The sequence below is a fragment of the Silurus aristotelis genome, assembly GCF_946808225.1.
Source record: "Silurus aristotelis genome assembly, chromosome: 22".
Classification (NCBI taxonomy): domain Eukaryota; kingdom Metazoa; phylum Chordata; class Actinopteri; order Siluriformes; family Siluridae; genus Silurus; species Silurus aristotelis.
This window is the reverse complement of record NC_139595.1, coordinates 2,979,151-3,001,825: the sequence shown is the minus strand read 5'-3', so window position 1 is coordinate 3,001,825 and position 22,675 is coordinate 2,979,151. Positions and strand designations below refer to the sequence as shown.

General features: G+C 42.0%; 2 protein-coding genes across 4 annotated transcripts in view; both read left to right on the top strand.

Annotated features, from left to right (window-relative positions):
• The window catches only part of hecw1b (HECT, C2 and WW domain containing E3 ubiquitin protein ligase 1b), a 36,148-nt gene extending 19,321 nt beyond the window's left edge, over nt 1-16,827 (top strand). The window contains exons 7-29 of one of the 3 annotated variants that reach the window (XR_014530770.1): nt 1,634-1,776; nt 2,218-2,318; nt 2,427-3,743; nt 4,127-4,228; nt 4,460-4,610; nt 6,381-6,493; nt 7,475-7,596; nt 8,080-8,265; nt 8,356-8,490; nt 8,921-9,026; nt 9,258-9,354; nt 9,450-9,533; nt 10,324-10,430; nt 10,595-10,709; nt 10,820-10,933; nt 12,078-12,230; nt 12,444-12,542; nt 13,246-13,375; nt 13,674-13,820; nt 13,963-14,077; nt 14,327-14,525; nt 15,008-15,178; nt 16,364-16,827. Coding sequence is in view for 2 of the 3 variants with exons in the window: in XM_083524990.1 (XP_083381116.1) it covers nt 1,634-1,776; nt 2,218-2,318; nt 2,427-3,743; nt 4,127-4,228; nt 4,460-4,610; nt 6,381-6,493; nt 7,475-7,596; nt 8,080-8,265; nt 8,356-8,490; nt 8,921-9,026; nt 9,258-9,354; nt 9,450-9,533; nt 10,324-10,430; nt 10,595-10,709; nt 10,820-10,933; nt 12,078-12,230; nt 12,444-12,542; nt 13,246-13,375; nt 13,674-13,820; nt 13,963-14,077; nt 14,327-14,525; nt 15,008-15,119 (3,948 nt within the window). In the remaining variant the exon portion in view is untranslated. Of the gene's footprint in view, nt 1-560; nt 1,212-1,633; nt 1,777-2,217; nt 2,319-2,426; nt 3,744-4,126; nt 4,229-4,459; nt 4,611-6,380; nt 6,494-7,474; nt 7,597-8,079; nt 8,266-8,355; nt 8,491-8,920; nt 9,027-9,257; nt 9,355-9,449; nt 9,534-10,323; nt 10,431-10,594; nt 10,710-10,819; nt 10,934-12,077; nt 12,231-12,443; nt 12,543-13,245; nt 13,376-13,673; nt 13,821-13,962; nt 14,078-14,326; nt 14,526-15,007 lie in introns of those variants that run through there. The other 2 variants (XM_083524991.1, XM_083524990.1) reach the window with 2 other exon arrangements.
• Nucleotides 16,828-17,222: 395 nt separating this feature from the next.
• fuz (fuzzy planar cell polarity protein) lies at nt 17,223-20,502 on the top strand. The gene is made up of 2 exons (XM_083525157.1): nt 17,223-17,310; nt 17,631-20,502. Exon 2 carries the CDS (start codon nt 17,660-17,662, stop codon nt 18,971-18,973), a length of 1,314 nt encoding a protein of 437 aa, XP_083381283.1. The 5' UTR covers nt 17,223-17,310; nt 17,631-17,659; the 3' UTR covers nt 18,974-20,502.
• The last annotated feature ends 2,173 nt before the right edge of the window (nt 20,503-22,675 follow it).

Here is a 22,675-nt window from a genome sequence, read left to right as displayed (position 1 = left end):
TCTTCGTGGACATTATAAAATTTATTGTTGATATTTTTAAGCTAATGTGAAACGCTGATGTAGAAACAGCGCACTCTAGTGGCGGAATGTCACGAAAATGATGAAATGTAGTTTAAGGGCAATGTCCGCTTTAAATTTGAATTTGACACAATTGTGCGCATTTGAATCTCGTGGGCCACATGAAATGGTGAAGCTGGTCGGACCTTGAGTTTGACCCCTACGACATACGGCTAGTGAAAATTTGCTCAAGTCTTTTTCAGGTCATTTTGAGCCACTACCTGTGCTGCAGTAGTGCTTTGCCATTTCCTTTTTTCCTTCGTAGCATCTGATCCTCCTCCCAGAATGAATTCACACATGAACATGAAGTTGATCTTCAAAGCCAGTGGATATAAATATCTGAATAAATACGATCCAGACTGATGTTAAAGCAAGCATTAGTGTGTGGAGTGTGTGATGCTTGGAATGCTGAGGGTTAAAACGCTCTTTCTTCCTCCCTCCCTCCCCCTCTCTTTCTTTCTCCTCTCTTCTCCCATTTCAATCTGTTCCGTTCCTCCATTCCCACCGACCCACCGCTTCCTGTGCAGATGCATCACAACAATGGCAGCTTGGGATTAGATAGGACCTTGCACCCAGACACACACACACCAATGCAGAAAACTTCATGGCGTCATGCATGAACAGCACACACACACACACACACACACACACACACACACACACACACACACACACACGCGCGCAGCCTTTTCTTCGTAATGATTTCTGAGAAATCACTACACGCAGAGCAAAAGGCACTCGTACATTTTGCTTGTTGTATCCTGTTTTCAATTATGGAGCCCACCCCCGTTCTTGTCCTCCCTGTTTTCTGTAGCCGTCTTCCCCCAGAGCTCTTATTTCTCATTTCCTATTAAGGAGCACGGCACAGTTTTTGTTCTGTTTCACCAGTCTTGCCCGCATCCCTCCTCCCTGTGCCGTTGTTGGAGCTTCCTGGGAAATCGAGCTCCTGCTGAGAGAGAGTCAGGGTGAGGAGATGGCCAAATGCCAGAGCGTGGTCTGTCACAAAAGGAGCAAGCCATCATAAGTGTTCCTGCTGACGAAAGGCTTTCGGCAATCAGAACATCACATCCTCCAATTGCGGTTTTCCTTGTCGTTACGCTTAAAGTAGGGAGGTAGTAGCTCAGTGGTTAAGGGTCAGAGTTCCAAATCAGAAGGTAAGGGGTTTAAGCCCCAGTATCGTAGGTCCTTGTGCAGGGCCATTAACTCTCTGGTCTCCAGGGGCGCTGTATCATGTCTGACCCTGGTTTCGTAGCATCGTCGTCTTTTAATCTGCTGTAATAAAGGGTTTATGTGTAAGGCATATACTTCATTGAAATTTGATAAGTATGGGATTTTGTGCAACCTCATATTTCTTCCCCGGGCAGGAGGGCATAAATGACAAGTGTTTTTTATTTATTTTTTATATTGTTTTTAAATGTCCTTTAGGGTTGTCTTTTGTGTTCTTTTTGCATATACAGTGCAATTTTTATATATCGACTTCAGTGTTCTATGACATTCATGAACTGCTGTTACTATGATTAGCATCAAATTAGCCCTGATTGTATCTTTTTTCTTTCTCTCTCTCTCTCTTTTACAGAGGTTTAGCTTTTTGTCTTTGCCCACGGATGTACTAGAGATTGAGGTAAAGGATAAATTTGCCAAGAGCAGACCCATCATAAAGCGCTTCCTGGGCAAACTGTCCATGCCGGTGCAGAGATTACTAGAGAAGCATGCTATTGGGTAAGTTTTTCAAATACTGTGCATGTAAACAGCCCTACAATCGGGTATGTTGTAGCCTGAAATTGAGTTCCTATACTGTAAATGTCTAGCATTAGAGGTAAGCTCAGCAGCGACCCAAAACGAGACACAGATTCAGCATTATACAAGATTTTTTTTCCATGTTATCCACGTCCAATATCGCCAGCAACAAACTCTTTTAAATCTGGCTGCCAGATTGTCAGACTTGAAGAAAAAAAAATTAATGTATGGTTCATTGTTATGAACTGGTGTGGTGCTTGCTTATTGGTTAACGCATAACTACCGCGATAAACGGGGGACGCTTGTACATCAATATGATTGAAGGTGTGGATTTCTCCAGAGATCGCACCACTTATACTCAGGACATTGTTTCTTCTGTCCTCAACTCCTTCACAGAATTTTTTATTTATTCTCTGTCCGCAGTGACCGAGTTGTCAGCTACACTTTGGGTCGAAGATTACCGACAGAGCATGTCAGTGGTCAGCTGCAGTTCCGATTTGAAATAACGTCCTCCATTCATCCAGGTTTGTCCTGATTTACTTCATCATGACAATTACGTCAATAAGCAAGTTACTTCTGCTTCTTTAAGCTGATTTAATATGTATTTGTTTGCTGCTTTGTTCATCCTCTAGATGATGAGGACATGTCGGTCAGCACAGAGCTTGATTGCTCCACAGTGCCTGAAGAACCCGAGGAACCCGAGCAGCATGAGCCTCGGGAGGTGCTAGAGCAACCTGGACCAGTACAAGCAGAGGACACTACGAGCCTGGATTTGGCTGGTCCTGATCTGCCTCTGGATGGAGACATGGAATCGGTAGAAGTTCCCATGGACGTAGAGGCCTTGAGTGCAGATGGAGAATGGACAGAGAATCAGCAAGCTGAAGAGACCCAGAGGGTCCAGGAGGCAGAATCTGTAAATGGAGAGAACAGTGAGCAAGAAAGGGAAGCCCCAGCAGGTGATCAAGATGAAGGAAATCAGGAGGAGGTCTTGATTCCCGAGCAAGATGGACAGGGTGAACAGGAAGTGGCAGCTGAAGAGCAGATGGAGCAAGAAGAGACAGTAGCAGAGGGAGATGGATCTTATAAATACACAAATCATGTGGATCCAGATAATGTTGAAACTATGGAAAGGACACCAACTGCTGTAGAGGCGGAAGAAATGGAGAATGTGATCGGAGGACCTGAACCTCACCCGGTCTTCCTTGAGGACTGTGCTCAAGCAGAGGATGACGATCAGCAAGAAGTGGAAGGTTGCTCTCTCCGGATGCGTGGTGCGGCGAAGCGGAAAAACCGGCCTTGCTCTCTTCCTGTGTGTGAGCTGGAGACGGTAATCGCCTCAACGTGCGAGGAACCCGAAACGCCGCGTTCACATTACATCCGTCTCCACCACCTTCTCCACAGCCTCCCATCGAACCAAGCAGAAAGCTCGAAAATGGAAGAAGAAGAAGAGGAAGAAGAAGAAGAAGAGCAAGATGAAGATGGAGCACCAGAGCCCCTGACGCCCAATGGCCCACGTCGTTCTCTTCCTCGCAGCCGCTCGCACCAGCGACTCTCTGAACTCGTGCAGATACTAGACGGTGAGGGCCTGGCACTAGTGTCCGAGGGGCAAATCAGAGACCAGAGGTCGCCGGGTGAGAGCGAGGGCGAGACTGATCTTAGCCCTGTCCCGTGCTGCAGCCACATGGTGGCGAGGGGTGCGGGTGCGATGCGTGCTGCCTCCCTGGACAGCGCTCGATGCGCCCAAAGCAGCGTGTTCTCATCACAGGAAGACGAGGATGACATGGACGGCCTCAATGGCATCTTGGATCTAGAGGTGGAGCCTTGTCAATGGGGGCGAAATCGAACAAGAGACAGAACAAGGTGGGAGGAAGTCCCCGACACTCACGTTCAAAGCCCGCATGGCACCGTGGGTAATGGAGAGTCCTCGGGAGCTGGAACAAGCACCAGGAGTAAGTGACATTCCCCCGAATGTTTATTTCATGCTCTTATTATTCATACTTCATAAAGACACATTGTACATACAGAGCCACGATCTCCCAGTAGGAACACAGCTAACTTTTAATACATGAGCTGAATTCGGATCACCGTGTAACTGTTTTGTTCGAGTATCCACCAGAGCATGTTTTAATTCTGAAATCTGATTGGTCAGAGGGTTTCCCTTCTTACTTACAGGGATTTGTATGCTTTATGTGCTGGATTTCAAATATAGGGGCCGCAGTTTTGGGAGTCATGGATTAGAAAAAATGTGTTTTTAGATCAAAATGAAAACCAGCATGTGGTAAATTTTTGGATTAATGTAGGTGAACTTTATTCTCGATGTATGTGTGTCTAGGAGAGTGTCCTCTGCCATGTAGTCACCCTCCAGTGAGCCAGCTCCCTGCTTTACGGCCGGACCCCCACCACTACCCCACCATTGATGAGCCTCTTCCTCCCAGTGAGCGCCCCCTTCTGGACTGTCCTCTCACTGATACACATTAACATAATAGTAATGAAGTGTTTTCCTCATCTCTGATGCACGCACAGCGAATCAGATTTGCGCTTATCTCTGTTTCACACATAGCCAGTGTGTTGAGTGAAGCTGTGAGGATTATTTCAGTATCTATCTCGTGGCTTATCAGTGTTACTCCATATTGCACCTCTCACACTCTCTGGTTTGTGTGTGCAGACTGGGAGGCGCGTATCGACAGTCACGGGCGCGTGTTCTACGTCGATCACATTAACCGCACCACAACGTGGCAGAGACCAACAGCAGCAGCGACACCTGACGGCTTGCGCAGGTCCGGATCCATCCAGCAAATGGAGCAGCTCAATAGGAGGTGTGTGTGTGTGTGTGTGTGTGTGTGTGTGCACACACTATGTACAGAATAAAACACTTGATCTGTGCTGCTTCAGGAAACCAATCAAGAACAAGGCCCTAGATTTTTTTTCACTTTTCATACCACAGCATGTTTCTAATAACTACAATTCAGAAGAATTAAGGAAGGACACACTTTTGATTATGTTCATACTTACATTTAACGTCAGTTCCTGACTAAGGCAGAAATAAAGAGTTGCTATTTCAGCTGCCGGATTTTCGAATTTGACACCAACGTCCATATTTTATTTTTGGATGCACTTTCAGACAGAAGAATCAACTGTTCTTGTGGCCTTTATTCTGAGTGCTCCATCTGCGGATGGTGAATCATACTTCGGTTTGAGGATACAGAATGACCTACAAAGGGGAAGTGAAAGCGGCGTGGGTTGCCTCTTGCCTCGTGCATTGTGCCATTTCTCCGTGATTCAGCCCTGCATGGATTTGTCTTCTTTTTAATAAGGAAGATTGCTTTTACTCCGCCTGCGAAATAACGTGCCTGCTAGGAACTTGAAAGCAGGCACCGAGGTGCCACCTGGTGGACAGAAATATCATGACAATTCAGAGTGTGAGGATTTGATTTGGGTTGATTCACCATTCTGGTCAGGGTTGTTTCTAGGCCAGTTTTTTGTGATCATGAGCTTTCGGTCGTTTGCTAATAATGGCGCAGGGTCTCCATTAAATAATAGAGCGTCATCTCTATGTATTTGACCTCTATGGGTTGTGCAGATTTGATGCAAAATTAGATTTAATATAATGCTAAAAGATTTCCCTAATATGAATCTGACATTTTCAAAATTTTTCATCACATTAACACATTTTTGCTTTCTGACTTCTAATGACAAGGTCTTGAGGATCAAATCCAGATCAGGATGATTACAGCTTTACAGATCCTTCCATACATCACAGTGTTTCTCTTATCAGTGTGCTTTCATTAGTGTGCACTGTGAAGAGGATCTGAAAGTCTGGCAGGAAAGGTTCAGATCATCTCAGAAGAAGAAAAATAGAAGCTTATATAGCACACATGGTGGGAATTCATGATATGTCCACCTTTTTTTTTTTTAAGGAAAATGTGTTGTTGTTTGAAGCTTTTTTGGAGCCTGGATGCCAAAGATACACAAAGTAAAAATTGTAATTTGCAGTATTGTGGTTTAATGGATTTGTTTCTCGCCCTGAGCTCAGTCCCGACCAGAATAGATTCCCCCATTACAGAATTCATTACAGAAAATGGGATTTGTTCATAGATTAAGAAGTGTTCCTAAAAGGTGGCATCAAAAAGTTTAAAGACTATCTCTTTTTACAAGTAAGTTTTTACGATTATGCACAACCGCCTTTCGGAAGCCTTCTTTTCGAAGCGTGTCAAGCACCTTCTGCGATTCTCGTGTCAAAACGCTAAAATTTGAGCTGGATCTTCATCTTCGAAAATCTGGCATGTAGGGTGGATGTGGAAGTGAGGTCATATTTCCATCAAGAAACTCGTGTAAAGAGAACTCAGTGACAAGGTGTTCTAACTTGCTGTTCACGATAAAATCGCAGATGTGGTAATGCGCTCCCTGTGACTGTGCGTGCAGCTTTGTGCTGCCATCTGTTGGCCTGTTCTGATGCCACTTCATATACATTTGGAATTTACTGCTCTTCATTGCGACTTCACTGAAAAAGCCTCGTTCTGACTTGATGATCTTGATGATGTGATGGACGTAGCTGTGTTGTGAAATAAATCTGATCTCTCTTTTAGATATCAGACCATTCAGAGGACCATGGCCACAGAGAGAAGAGAAGAGGAAGGAGGAAACCCTCGTGTTGAGAGGTCTAGCAGCACAGAGTCCGACTCGCCACCTCAGACAAGCGGTGAGTTCTACGCAAACACTTCTTTCACAAGCTCATAGTATAGAAGTGAATTTGGATGGATTTCCTTCTTCGCCCGAAAAATACAAAACCGAGCAAAATCGAGAAAAAATCGCTGTTTAGCGGAATGTGTTTCAACGATGTTGATATTTAGAAATCAGGGAAAACGATGGCTGATGTTTGACGCTGAGTCTTTTGGCCAATATGTTTGGCCTGTTAACAGTTAATTAATAATATAATAATAAACTTACATTTAACATTGATTTAACAACGCAAACGTCTCAATCAGTGCACTTATTACCAGGGTTTGGTCCACATGCCTACCTTTAGCCTAAACTACAGCTGGTTAAAGGATCGCTAGCAATACAGTTCTAAAGATTTACTCGCGTTCTCTCTCTCCAAATGTTATTCTCATACTCTCTCCAAATGTTGCATCACATTTAATCAATGATATATAAAACCCTAGATTAGGGACTTAAAGCCCAGGACACTCCAATCTGAAGGTCGGCTGTTAGGTGTTTTTTTGAGCGTCGATCCGCATTAGTTTTTTCCGTGTGTTCCGCACAGTTAGCTCTGTCCACTTTGAATCGGAGGCGGAGCTTGTCGGAGAGAACGAGAACTCCGATTAACTGTTCAGTTTAGCGAATGAGCACAAGAGAAAGAAAAAAACAGAACTGACGAAAGCCAACAAACGACAGGGTGAGGAGGGAACATAGAGACACTTGTTATCGTTCTTGCTCTTGGTATTGCAAATTAGCAGACATGATTGACAAAAGCTTCGTTTCATCGTGGAAACTTTGCGGAGTAATTAAAAAAATGTGAAATATCGGCCCGAATAATGAATCATATCAATCAATCTAATGCAAACTTAATGCTCAATCTTTTTTAACATTGAACCTTTAAACTCTACAACTGTGTTATTCTACAAAATACGGCAAATAACGTGAACTATATGATTTGTGAGCTCGTGATTCTGTCTTTCAGAGTCAAGGAGAGACTCGCACTGCTCGACGAGTCACTGTCAGAAGATCACCCTGCTGCTCCAGTGTCCGGCCGTCAAGTTCATCACGCACCCCGAGTTCTTTACCGTGCTTCATGCCAACTATGTGAGAGCACCCACATAATTCTACACTATTTTGCCAAGATGCTTTTTGAGCATCGCATTCCACATTTAGTCCCAAATTGCTCTTAGAATTCTCTCCACTCTTCTGGGAAGATGTTCCACTAGATTTTGTGAGTAAAGTCAGATAATGATGAGGTCTGGGGCTTCCATTACTTCCCAAGGGTGTTTAATACGGTTGGACCATTATAGCAGGAGATTTTCCATGTATATATGTATACACACACACACACACACACACACACACACACACACACACACACAGAGTTGTGCAGGTGTAAGCTGACAGGCAAAAGCTGACTTCAGGTGTTTCTGTTTAATTGAATAATTATGAACCCCGGAAAGGACAATGAAATTACTTTGGATTCGTTTTTTTTTCACGTATTATCGTCGTAGTAGTATTTGAGTGACTTTTTGAGTCCTTCTGATCATAGCTTGATGTTATGTCTTGCTCTCTGTCTGCGATTAGGGAGCATACCGCATGTTCAGTAACTCCTCGTGCCTGAAGCACATGATCCTGAAGATCAGGAGGGACGCGCGGAACTTCGAGCGTTACCAGCACAACCGCGATCTCGTCTCCTTCCTGAACCGCTTCGCCGATTCCCACATGGAGCTGCCGCGGGGCTGGGAGATTAAAACCGACCCTCAGGGAAAGGTACCTGATGTGAACGAGGCAGAATAAATAGGCAGCTTTGAGCAGTGCTGATCTTTTTATCTGTTTTTCTCTTTCTGCTTGACTCTGCAGTCGTTCTTTGTGGATCACAACAGCCGGGCAACGACCTTCATTGATCCCAGGATCCCTCTGCAGAATGGCAGGCTGCCCAACCACCTCACTCACAGGCAACACCTGCAGAGGCTGCGTAGCTACAGTGCCGGAGAGGTGTGTGTGTGTGTGTGTGTGTGTGTGTGTGTGTGTTGCTATCACTGACAAGTCAAAGGTTTACATTTACAGCATTTGGCACACACACACTTATCCATAAGCACTAACAGTTATCTCATTTATGCTTCTGAGCAGTTGAGAGTTGGGGGGCCTTGCTCAAGGGCCCCTATTGTTTGTTGCTGTTTGTTTGCTGTTTGTTTGTACTAAGTCTGCTATGGTTCTGTTAATAATCTTGTTCTAACATGTTGCATACGATATTAGTTTATAGAATAGAGGTAGTTTAAAGAAAGAGAACCTCTATAATTTGAAATAGATCATCATGTGAAAATGTGAAATACACTTTATACATAATATTACTTTTCTTTTTAAAGTGCTGTTGGGGATTTTGCGTATTTTAACTCATTGAGTAGTTTTATTTGTGCACTGACAGGCATCCGATGTGTCTCGTACTCGTGGAGTGTCTTTGTTAGCGAGACCTGGCAACAGTTTGGTAGCCGCCATCCGAAACCAAAGCCAACAGGAGCCGGTGCCACTGGGTTAGTGAAGCAATTATGATACCAATAAAAAAATTATTAAACCTTTTTTGTCTCATTACAAACATTTGTTTTTGGGGTTTTTTTTAATAAAAGCTAACTGACCTGTCAATTTTAAATCATCTTTTAATTTCCAGTTTAAAAAAAAAAAGTTGATGTAAAAATACACAATATAAAACATCTGGAATAAATATAGAGCAAAATCGAACTAAACAGTTCATGTGTCCACAACAGCGTACAACGAAAAGATTGTGGCGTTTCTACGGCAACCCAACATCTTTGAGGTGCTTCAGGAGAGGCAGCCGAGTCTGGCCAGGAACCACTCGTTAAAGTACGATCTGACCTTTAATCTTCTGATCGATGTCTTGAGGAACTGTTTGGAAATGTGTGCTGAAATTGTGTTTCTCTGCCTGTGTGTGTGTTTAGAGAAAAGGTGCATCACATCCGTACAGAAGGGACACCCAGACTAGAGAAGCTGTCCTGCGATGCGGATTTTGTCATGCTTTTAAGGCAAGTCAAAGTAAAGCATACACACTGCAATGAAAGGCACAAATTAACTGATATACTAACATTCATTATAGTCTCAACAATGAGTAACAAAATCAAAAAGCACAAAAATCATGTGTGATGCAGTTGATGTACAGAAATTAATTGGAGAATTAGAGAAGTTACATGCAAAGTCAGTGAACTAAATAATATTTAATTTTGGGATAAGGATGTATGTTTGGGGTTATTGTCCTGCAGCAGAATAAATTTGGGTGGTCATATATATATATATATATATATATATATATATATATATATATATATATATATATATATATATATATATATATATACGTATATATACATGAAGACAGACACAGGAAACTTAAATTGGGGTTGAGGTGTCTTTATTCGGGACAGGAAGTGAGGGTACATACATATATACTCTAGTTTATAGTGTGCTACTCTAAATTGCTCTGTTTTGCTAAATTATATACTGTAATTTGTTAAAGTACTGAAAAATTACAATATACTACCCCATACTGATCAACATTATTTTAGACTCCTGTATATATTTATATATAAAGTATGTGTGTGTGTGTAAAATCTAATTACTTTAGTGAAATGAAAGATACATTCATGAAAAATACTTATCTTTTGGTTATAATTGTCATACACAATTGCCGAAAGTCTCAAAAATCGGATTCTCTAAATGGGATTAAACTCCGCCCCCCCCAGTATTATTCCACTTTTTATTTAACCACACATATCCATTTCGGTTCGACTGATTCGATGGTTGTGTGTTTGTGCGCAGTTTGTTCGAGGAGGAGATCATGTCCTACGTTCCTCTCTCCACGTTTCACTCCGGCTTTGCATTCTCTCCACGCTGCTCCCCCGGCTCCTCCCCGCAAAATTCTCCAGGTGGGTTCAGATTGGCGCAAAACAATCAGCGTTTTTGTATTTCAAATAAAATCCAGCAGAAGCAAGAGATCAGGTGATGACATAAAGATGTTGAGCTAGAGAAGGTTACCATGTGAGAAGTTCTATAGTTATGAGTCTGATCATCTCTCATTTTGGCTTTATAGGAACTCAAAGAGCTCGTGCTCCAGCTCCATATCGCAGAGACTTCGAGGCCAAACTTCGTAACTTCTACAGGAAACTGGAAGCCAAGGGCTATGGACAAGGCCCAGGGAAAATCAAGTGAGTCATACGGAAAAATAACTCAATTCAACAATACAAGATTATAGATATATTGATAATGATATGATACATTATTCAGGAACTCATGACATTGTTGTTGTGTGTTTCAGATTAATAGTACGAAGAGATCATCTATTGGAGGGCACATTTAACCAGGTCATGGCCTACTCACGCAAAGAGCTCCAAAGAAACAAACTCTACATTACCTTCGTCGGCGAGGAAGGGTACGTCTCACTGTACATCATCTCCTGCTCACAAAGCTTAGGGTTTAAGGTTGAAAAACTTTCAATGCTACTGTACTGTAACGATTTGGATTCTATTTTGAAGGAAATGGTGAGTCAGTGCACATTTTAGTGTAGCCAGTTTTCCAAAAGTAAGCAGCGGCAATAGTTATGGCAAAAATTGTATAGATACTAGGGATGTTCAGATTCACAGATTGGCATAAAAGTTAAAGATGTGATGCATTGATTTTAAATAAGTGTGCAACGGATACACGTTAGTATTCGTATCGCGAGGCATAGTTTTTATTAGTAGATGCGCTAGACTTTTATTATTTAGATAGTGACCAATAATTTGTGCCCAATATTTGATATTTAGATTGATTTCTCCTCGCTAAACTGTTTCTCAAGTGCATTCTGTCGGTACCGCTGCTGCTACGTGAATATGACTTTTCACAATGCTACGGAGACCGAGGCGTGTCCTGAGAGTCACATAGAATACAGATTAACATGGCAGAGGTAGAGCTGCAACTTCCTGCAGACACAACAGGAAAATAACCTTTTTTTTATTTTTGCACTACAAAGGCGTGTTTGTGAAAGGGGCCATGCGTTAGAAGTCAGAAGGCACTTACGTAAATTTATGATTTGCTGTCTGTCTGTGTTAAAGAAATAAAAGCAGACTGTCTGCATTATATTGAATTGATATTGAATCACATTCCGTTGAATCAAAGCGAAATCGGTTCGCACTGCACTGTAATAAGGGGGAATTGTATCACATTATATTATATTATATTATATTATATATTATATTCCTGTGTATCTTTGATATCTTGTATTTTTGGCTATGCATCGAGATAGGAATCAGCTAAGGAGCTGCACATCCTTGCTAGATATGCATGACCAAGGAAGGCGAAATTTTAGTTGCCATTATTATCCAATCATATCCATCTGTGAAGTCATGTATGCAGAATAGTGCAGATTGCATTTATTTCACATCTGTTCCCTCTGTGCCTTGACTGGAACGAACTAACTTTCAACTTAACATTTTTATATTCTGTGTGATTGAGGAAAGTAAACTAGATGATCTTGAGCAATATTACAGTCATAATTTAAACTTTTTACTATTATTTTTCTTGTCTTTTTCGACCAGTCTGGATTACAGTGGGCCTTCTCGCGAGTTCTTCTTCCTGCTCTCTCAAGAACTGTTTAACCCATATTACGGCCTGTTTGAATACTCTGCCAATGACACGTACACAGTCCAGATCAGCCCCATGTCAGCCTTCGTAGAGAATCATTTGGAATGGTGAGAGCGTCTTCAGATTAATTTGTGATTATTGTAGCTGTGAGAAACAGAATCCTGCATGCAAAATCATACCTAGATTTAAGTAAAGGTTCATTTGAAGTGTCCACATGTTCTTCCGTAGCATTTGTCACTTCCTTACTGTTTTCAAGCTGTGTGTGATATTTTCTCTTGCTTTTTTTGACAGAATCCTGACTGGTGTATGTTTGTGTTCAGGTTTCGTTTCAGTGGCCGGATCTTGGGCTTAACGTTGATTCATCAGTATCTGCTGGACGCCTTCTTCACCCGGCCCTTTTATAAAGCTCTGCTCAGACTGTAAGTGCTAGCTAACATTTTGTTCACAACTGTACAGTATGTGAAATCCACAGCTCGCTCTATCTATCTATCTATCTATCTATCTATCTATCTATCTATCTATCTATCTATCTATCTATCTATCTATCTATCTATCTATCTATCTATCTATCTATCTATCAGTAGGGGGCGCCACAGCGGTTTATCCGTCTCCACAGCCCCCCGTCCTCTACATCTGCCTCTTTCAACCCAACTAGCTGCATGTCTTTCCTCACCACATCCATAAACCTCCTCTTTGGTCTTCCTCTTTTCCTCCTTCCTGGTGTCTCCATCCTCAGCATTCTCCTACTGATATACCCCATGTCCCTCCTCTGCACATGTCCAAACCATCTCAATCTCGCCTCCCTCACCTTGTCTCCAAAACGTCCTACATGCGCTGTCCCTCTAATAAACTCATTTCTAATCCTGTCCATCGTCGTCACTCCCAACAAAAACCTCAACATCTTCAGCTCTGCTACCTCCAGCTCCACCTCCTGTCTTTTACTCAATATATATATATATATATATATATATATATATATATATATATATATATATATATATATATATATATATATATATATATATATAGGGGCTGATGGGTAACATGGAAAATATAGTTGAGTTCATAATACTTTTTCTTCTTTCTCTGTACTCACTGATTGAATGTTCTCATTGTGTTTAGAGCAACCGACCTGAGCGATCTGGAGTATTTGGATGAAGAGTTCCACCAGAGTTTACAGTGGATGAAGGACAATGACATCACAGACGTCCTGGATCTCAACTTCACTGTCAACGAGGAGGTGTTTGGCCAGGTGTGTAGGGGAAAAAAGGGAAAAGAAGAATCAACCCAAAGTCTCTAAGCACATCTCTCTCATGTTTTCTTCCTCTTTACCACAGCAGTTTGCCTTGAGTTCAGTTTTATGTGTTGAGGGACATGTTATAGATTTTATCCATTAATAGCTACTTTAGAACGTTCAGAAATGAAGTCTGAGTTGGTTCATAAAAATCTGAGACAGGTGGCATACAATTCTTAACTCTCTCACACGTATCAGCAGATCTGATACCTCTGGAAATTCCTTACATCAAAAATACGATTTTATGTTTTTTCAGGTAACAGAGCGGGAGCTGAAATCAGGAGGAGCTAACGTACAAGTGACGGAGAAGAACAAGAAGGAGTACATCGAGCGCATGGTGAAATGGAGAGTGGAAAGAGGAGTGGTCCAGCAAACCCAGGCTATGGTCCGTGGCTTTTACGAGGTATACACACTGGAATGGTTGCTGCTTCCAGACGATTTTTGTATCCGTCATATCAAAAGGCATCATTCACTTTTTCATAAAATAGGATATGTGTGATGTCATGAATCGTAGATGCTCGAATGGGTCACCTTTGCTTGTGCAGGTGGTGGATTCGCGCTTGGTGTCTGTGTTTGACGCTCGAGAGCTGGAGCTCGTCATCGCTGGGACGGCTGAGATCGACCTTAACGACTGGAGGACCAACACCGAATACAGAGGAGGTGAGGATACGCCGTTTAATCATCTTATCTTAATTATTAACGAATGAAAGCTGGTTGCTATGGTGACTAGAGCAGTTAATTAGGATGTGGTCACGCAGTGGTTGAGGCATTGGACTTTGGACCACAAGTTAAAATTCCAGCACCACCTGCTGGGCCCTTAAGTAAGGCCCTTAAGGGGCTCTGCCAAATGGCAGAAATATAAATGTAATAGTGATTGGTTGATAGTAGTTGTGTTTTTTTTTTTTTCAGGTTATCATGACGGGCACATCGTGATCCGGTGGTTCTGGGGAGCAGTGGAGCGCTTTAACAACGAGCAGAGATTGCGGCTGCTGCAGTTTGTCACAGGAACGTCCAGCGTGCCGTACGAGGGCTTTACGGCTCTGCGCGGAAGCAACGGCCTGCGCCGATTCTGCATCGAGAAGTGGGGGAAGATCACCGCTCTGCCCAGGTACATTTTAAAATACACGAGCGAGTCGTGTAGATCTTTTTTATTGACATTCATGCCATAGCTATTAGCTTTTAAACAATATATTCTAGGTAACAGTGAAAAAGTATTTCCACTAGATTTTGGGGAGCGTCTGTGAGATTTTGTGATCATACAGCTATAAGAGAAGGGAGATCAGATTCTGATGTAGGTGAAGTGAGGAGGCCTGAGGTGCAGCTCCAATTTATACTGAAGGTGTTCAATCGGTTTTGAGTTCAGCGCTCTATAGCAGGCCATTAAAGATCTTCCAGGTGCTGATGTAGGTGAGGTGAGGAGGCCTGGGGTGCAGTAGTAGCAGACATAGAGATACAAGATCTTTCACAAACTATCTACCCATCTAAAGCATAGAGCTTACTTTCAAAATTCCTGATTGGTCTCCCTGATATCAAATCAAATCTCTGCAATAATCATGTGTTGAATTTTACTAATGTGTCTCTGGTTTTCAGGGCTCACACGTGCTTTAACCGGCTCGATCTCCCCCCGTACCCGTCCTACACCATGCTCTACGAGAAGCTCCTCATTGCTGTCGAGGAAACCAGCACATTCGGGCTCGAGTGACGTGACCAATCGGTGCCGCACGCCTACTACACTGCTATCGCTATGGATCTGTTGAATATGTAAATATATATATATATATATATATATATATATATATATATATATATATATGTTTATATATATTTATGTATCTGGCTTCTAAACCGAAGACCGCCGCATGCGTCACTCACCCCCGTGCACTCCGGGCGGCAGCGTGTGCAGCACGCAATCTGTGTATGCAATATCACACAAAACACTTAAATCTCAGGGCCTCGACCTCTGCTGCGGCATGACAACTCCAACAAGGCTGCACTGATCACTTGGGATCCCCCCACACACACACACGCACACACACGACTGACTGCTCAGACCACAATCTCGACTTCGGCAATCGAATTGCTCAAGCCCCAGGAACGTTTTCCTTCCAGCATCATTACAGAGATGACACTATGTCATACACCAATATCTTGCAAGCAGGAAATGACATCACATCTTGAAATACGCTCTTATTTTTGTCTTTTTCATATTCTTTTGTACATTACGCAGTGTAAAGATTCGACACTGCTCGTTACATAGTGGATTCTATGTAACCATGTCCCTGTGATGCTTCTTTTTTCTGGAGATTGAAGTTCTTATGTATAGAAACGTCCACGGAACAGGTCATGGGATTGCCTGGCGGTTCCGGGGCGGTCACGTGATCTTCACTCGGGTCATATTTACACGTCTGGGCACGTTCTATTTGAGGAGCTTGTGGGCTGTAAAGTCACTCTTTATACATGTAAATGAAAACGCTATGAGAATGAAACCCCATGCAATCCAGTGTACAGCGATTGGATTGGGGGCGATGTTTGTTTTTTGTAAAAGGAAGTATTATAAGATTCCGACATGGTAAACAAATGAAAAATGCTGCAGCAACGATCAAATTATAAACCTTTTTTTTTTTTTTTTATTGTGCTCGAACTTGGATATAAAGCAGTGCGTTCGTATTTAATGTGAAATTAAACATCGTATAATTGGATGTATTGTAAAAAAAATCTAATGTGTATATTATTGTCTATACAGTATGTGTAACGGTATAACTATCGATTTTGAAATGCAATGTATGTATTTAGGGGGATAAGAGGCTTCTTCTTCTTCGTCTTCTTCTTTTATAAACCGATCGATTGATTCGTTTTGGTTGTATAGACGCTAAAAAATCATGCTATGCACATTCGAGTTAAACAAGAATGCAATTTCCTGTCCGTTTGGTTTTTTTTTTTTTCGAGGGCTTCTTTTGAATTCCACAAATTTCCAAGATGGACAGTCATCTCGGACGGATCGATCCAACCGCCTTACGACGCCGAAACATTCGGAGGACGTTTTGGCTCCTGCATCCTGTGTCCTTGTAGACATAAGGTACAACGTAAAAAAACAGAAACACACGTCTCACGGCGTTGCACTGTGTGTGTGTGTGTGTTTTCATCAGGTCTCTGTCTCAGCTGGGTTTTCTAATCTGTAAAGCTCCAGGCTTCTTTGCCAGGCCGAGCTGTGTGAAGAAAATAATGAATAAAGCATAGCACTGTTCGAGAATGTCAATAAACAATCGCTTTGTAATCCATGGCCTGCTGATCGTTTCCTTGTACAAAAGTGCTGATTTTTTTTTTATGGACATTCTGAACATGGAAATCAATCTAATGCATTTTTTGTATATAAAAAATAAATAAATACAGATGACTGGTCTTTAGACTGATTTTATTGGAATTCTATGGTCTTATTTTCTTTGGGGTTTTTTTACAAATCCATACATATGTTTAAAATATTATATCTTTGCCAAATTTCTCAAATAAGCAAACATACAGAGCCTGTAAAAATTAGGATTATAGGTGCACATTCCATTATAGATATCACTCCAGACGCCTGGTTGCTTTCTAAATAACAATGAATTAACAATGTCGCGTGCATTTCCCCGTATTTGACACTAGGTGGCAGGATTGAGCTCCGTCTTATTACGATGAGGAACAAACAAATCAGCTTGAAAAGAGGAATTTTTTCCAACACGGACTTTTTATTGTGTTGCACCTGATTTTTCTTTCAACGGCTCAAATTGATATCCACCAATCGCGTCGCAGATCGCCAGTCACTGTAGCCAATCGGAGACTAGGGGCGGGATTTGTGCGAACTATCAGGAAGCGGTTGCTGTGGAGACGCGGCGAGTCTTAAAAAATATACCCAGGTAAGAGTTTCATTTAAAAGGATTATTTTGCGTCAATAGTTTGATCACGTGGTTTTCTAACACGCGATACACACTGCAATCTAGAGAAATAGCGATCATTTATATAAAAATAAAACAATTGCAAGCGTTTTTGAAGTAATTTGGGGATGTTAATGTGGAGTTTTGTGTCCACAAATGTTAAATAATAAACTGTGTTAATCAAAAACGGCGAGCGTGAACAATTTGTGGAAAGTTTGTAAGAAATCTGAAAAGTACGACAATAAATAAAATAAAGCAGGTGAACATCTCCATGATGCTTTGTTCCTCTGTTTGTTTTAAAGCTATGAGACCACACTGGTGTCCTTGAGCGATGTTCAGCGCCCCTTCACACCTCAGCATGCTTCATTCCCAGAGTGTCCAGCTCTTGTGCCTGACAGCGTCCAGTGGCGTTCCGCTCTTCTCCCGTGGCTCCGCCAAGCCACTACCCTTCTCCATTATTGGTTCCCTGAACGGCGTACACATGTTCGGGATGGGTCACGATGCCTCTCTGTCCTGCTGTGAGACTGACAGAGGTGGACGTGTGCTCTGGAGAGTCTTCCACGACAGCCTGATGCTCATCGGAGCCAGCAGTAATGCCGAAGTTAGCGAACTACACTTGCGCCGCTTGTTGGAGAACGCCTGGAACTGCATGGTGCTCGTGCTGGGCCTGGACGAGCTGGCTAACGTGCGGAATGTAGAGAGGCTCAAGAGAGAACTGCGATCTTGCTATCGGTTGATCGACATGCTGCTTGAACGTGGCGTGGACGACCGAGATCGTGATGGTGATCAGGGCCTCATGGGAGATCTGACACACTGCACAGACTGCATACTGCTCCCCCAACCTGACCTCCTCCAGGAGACACTGGAATCCTTCACCAGGGCTGCTGAGAGCGAGTTTGGCTGTTTGCTTGTCCGCGGGCGACTCGCAGTCGCCACCGAGAAATGGTGGCGCCTCGCTCCGCAAGAGCTCATCCTTCTTTCTGCCATCGCAAATTTGCCCCCGGGGAAAACATCATGTGATTATCCAGTTTTTTTACCCCAAGGTAGCCCTAATGTCGCACTCAGGCTGATGTGCTTCCAGCTGCTCCCAGGTGCCATCGCTTGTGTCCTGTGTGGCCCCAAACCGTCTCTGCACCAAGTCGAGAACGAGCAGGTTTGCTGTTTCTGGTCTCCCGTTGTGGACAACCTGCGATCCTCCCTGGACCAAGTCGAACGCTCGCCCCTGTGTTCCTCCATTACCTTCAACCGAGACGTCCTGTGTCTTCTTCTAATAAACCGAGATTCGCGCAAATCGGTGGCATCTCTCTGCCCCACCTGCTCAAAAGCCCTGCCCCCTCTTTCACCAGCTCGCCGCTGGGAGATCCTGAGGCTCTTTTACACTTTCGCGGTGACGCGCTATTTCACCTCGGAGGAGACTCCAAACTCATGGTGTCCACTTTCAGATCCGCTCCACGAGGAGTTTTCCTCAGGGTTCACACACCTGCCCGTGCACTGCTACCTCCTGACTGATGAGTGTAAATGCTACGCTGTGCAGACGCCTCAGCACCAGCTCTTCCTCCTCACTGACCTCTCCGTGCCCACGTTTGCTTTACGCTCCGTCGCCACGCACACACTGGATGTCATCACCACGGCGACGGGCTTTTAGGTTGCCATGCGTTGTAGAAATAATCACTCTTTATTATACTTTTTTTTCAACGGTTTGTTAAGGTGAGATGCACACAAAGTTTAAGAAGCGTTGCCATTTGTTAAAAACATGTGAATTTCCCTGTACAAAATACATTCCCAGGATAGGATCTGGCAACCCTGAACAGGAGAAAGTGCGTACCTACTGAAGATAATGAATGACTACAAAGGGTAATACTACAGAAGTCCTAAGAGTCCATGCATTAGTAAATTATTAGAAAATTAATTTGTGATCATGAGAAAATAAAAATATATTATAATGAATGGCCTCTTAGGACTTCCGTATGTTACGAAGCTTCATGGCTACATACAAAACAGGTTGTCGTTTCCACTCAAAAAACTGCCGTTCCCCTGATGCTTTTTGTTAACTGCGGCATTCTGCACAAACAGTGTATACGTTTTTGTGTAAAAATCTCACTGGACTATTTCTGGAAAAAAAAACAAAGTCACATCATCTCTTTTTCCACATTTTGATACTTTCACTGAAACTCCTGACCTGTTTTTTTTTTTTTTTTTTTTGCTGACCCTGCAGGGAAAAAATAACTAATGACAGAAAATTGAGGAACATTTACCAGAAGTGCTGTTGTAAAATAAATAAACGGCAATGAATAAATTAGAATCCGAGGTATTTATAGTGAAAATTTCTTCTAAGCTTAAGACAAAAAAAAAAAAAACTCTGACTAAGGATACATCTTGCTTATCTAATCACTCTCCACTCTAATGCTATTACATTGATTTGGTACCCATCAGCAATATCCTGTTCATTTCAAGCTGAGATTCTCCAGCAGGTCAGAAAGGAAGTATACAGCACCTGTGAAAAGTGTAAAAACTTTGTTGGTCTTTCCTTTTGTTTCCATGCAACAAACTAAATGGCAAAATCACACAAGATTTGGACAGTGAATGATTAGAAGGGTCCGAATTTGACGTTTTTTCCTTCTAAGAGAAGAACTTGTGTAAGACGGAGAACAGTAGAAGATGTTAGCAGACTGCCTGACCCCCACAGTCAAACATGGAGGTGGAAGCGTAAGGGTTTGGGATTATTTTGGAGCAGAGAAGGTTGAAAACTTATTCTGGAAAGGGAAAGGCACCAACATGGCAACCTTTCCATACTTGAACACCATGCAATTATGTCTGGACTGCGGCTCATTGGAACCGACTTCACCACGCAACACATACGTCCGAGTTCTATAAGCGTTATTTGTCGTCTGGAGTGATATCTATCATGAGTTGACCTGCCCAGTCACCGCACCTGAATCCTATTGAACTGCTCTGGGATAAACTGGATCATAAAGAAATCTCCAACTAGGGAAGAACATTTTTAGCAATTTTTACAAACGGCATGTCAAAGTATTTTAAGTGAATCAGTGGAGAAACAAACTGTTGATGCTGAAAGTGTGAAAAGCTGGTATTCATGCTATTTTTTTTTTTTTTTTCAATAAAGTCTGTACATTTGTATATTTATTTGTTCAAAGTAAATCTTCATAGTGTACCTCATTTACCTAAAAGGAACATTCACATGTCTCTCAAAAACCTTTAAAGACTCTGTGTTGCCAGATTTTGGCAGGCGCTGTAGGCTATCCTTATTATACATTCAGGGCAGAGAGCCTTTTAATTAGCTAAGAGGTTTTCCTTTTCTACTATACGAAGCTGAAATCCCATCTGAGGGCCATACTGCATTATGTGTTTTGTAGTAAGTGGCGATACATCGTTACGTTATGCAGTCCTGTGCATTGATATATGTCTGTTTCTATGTTGTATCCTAAATTTTTAATCCACTTAAGATGTAATCTATATATATTTTTTTATTTAATTACATTTTTTTACTTAAAAAAAAAATGTATGGGCTGAAATGATGCCATTAAGAGATAATTGTGTTCACTGCGTGTTTGTATTATGAGCTATCAAGTGTACACAGAGGGAAAGTGTAAGATAATGACTGTGCAGCGGTTTGAAGCAAGACTGGGCGTGTCCTGAACAAAGAGTTGAGATAACTTCCGTACTTCCATAGCGCCAAGTGGTAAAATCAACTCAGTTATACAAAAAATATGCAGTTATGGCCTCTGGACGTTTTCAGAGTTTATTTTTTTGTGCAATGATTAACACAGGAAATGGATTTAATCAAGAAATCCTATTTGGTTTTATTCTTCACTGGAACTAAACCTGTTTTAGCATGTACAGTACTCCTGTATACAAACTGAGCTCCACTGTGGTGTTATGGTTAGAGTGTAAGAACTTGAGCGTCCTCAACAGAGCCCTGGTGAACCCCACCAAACACCTTAGGGGGTTGAGCTGGAACGCATACTGAACCTCAAACCTTCTCATCAAGTTATCATCGGTAGCTGATTATCATGAATGCTTTTTTAGTAGAATGACCTCCACATACACACCTTAAAATTTTCCCAGAAGAGTGGAGATCATTATAAGACCATAAAGGGACATTCAGGTGTCCTGAAACCTTTTGGCAATATTGTGTATTAAAAATGAATGTATCTATCTATTTTTTATTTTTATTTTTAGGAACTACAAGAAATCCAGAGGCATCAGGTTTTGATGGTTGGAACTGAAAGAATTGACCTGTATAAGCGGAGCCAAGTGCCCTGGCAATGAGTCTTTTTCAGACAAAAGAATTGACTCATGGGTGAGTCGAGCCAAACCAATGCCATGTCCATTAAATTCAAATGTGCTTTTATTGTCATTCCAACCATATAGTACACAGTAAAACGAAACAACATATCTCCATGGACCACGGTGCTACAACAAATTAACAAAAAGTAACACTAGACACAAATACACAAAACTGAGTGGGGCTTTTTAAATAAAAGGTTTGACTCTTTTTAGTGAGTTGAGCCGAATACTAATTATTTAATTGACTGTTATTGCTGAGCTGACCATAATATGGCCAAAAGATTTAGACTGAGCTTTTTTTTTTTTTTTATTGATTCCCATCAAGTCATTGCCAGAGTACTTTTTGACAGCAAAAACATGACTAACTTCTGATTATAAGAAAATACTGTACTATATATGTCTGTAATACATTTAGGGTTTTTTTTACTATTAATTTATATACATACATACGTACATACACTATATATCCAAAAGTATTTCCATATGGTTCTTTTCCAAACTGGTAAAACAAAACTGGAGGCACTCGATTGTCTTTAGATTCGCTATAATAAAATGTTGCATTCACTTGAACTTGAAACCCAAAACCTGTTCCAGCATGGCGATGCCTCTGAGCTCCTTGAAGATCTGGTTAACAAGCTTTGGAAAGGAAGATCTTGCTGCTATAGAGCTCTGATCTCATCCCTACTGAACACCTTTGGGATGAATGTGAACGCTGACCGCACCCCAGGTCTCCTCACCTACATCAGTACCTGCCTTTCGTAACACCCTTGTGGCTGATGAACACAAATATCTATAAGCACACTCCAAAATCTGTGGAACATCTTCCCAGAAGAGTGGAGGGAATTATAAAGGTAAACTGGGACTAAATGTGGAATGCGATGCTTAAAAATTACTTTTGACCAAGTGACCCAATACTTTTGGCCCTATAGTGTATATACAGTATGTGAGATCCTGATGAACTGGATCACAAGTTCAGAAAGAGATCTCCAACTAGTCAAGAAGATTATGGGCAAGATTCAAAAGAGGCATGGCAAAGTGT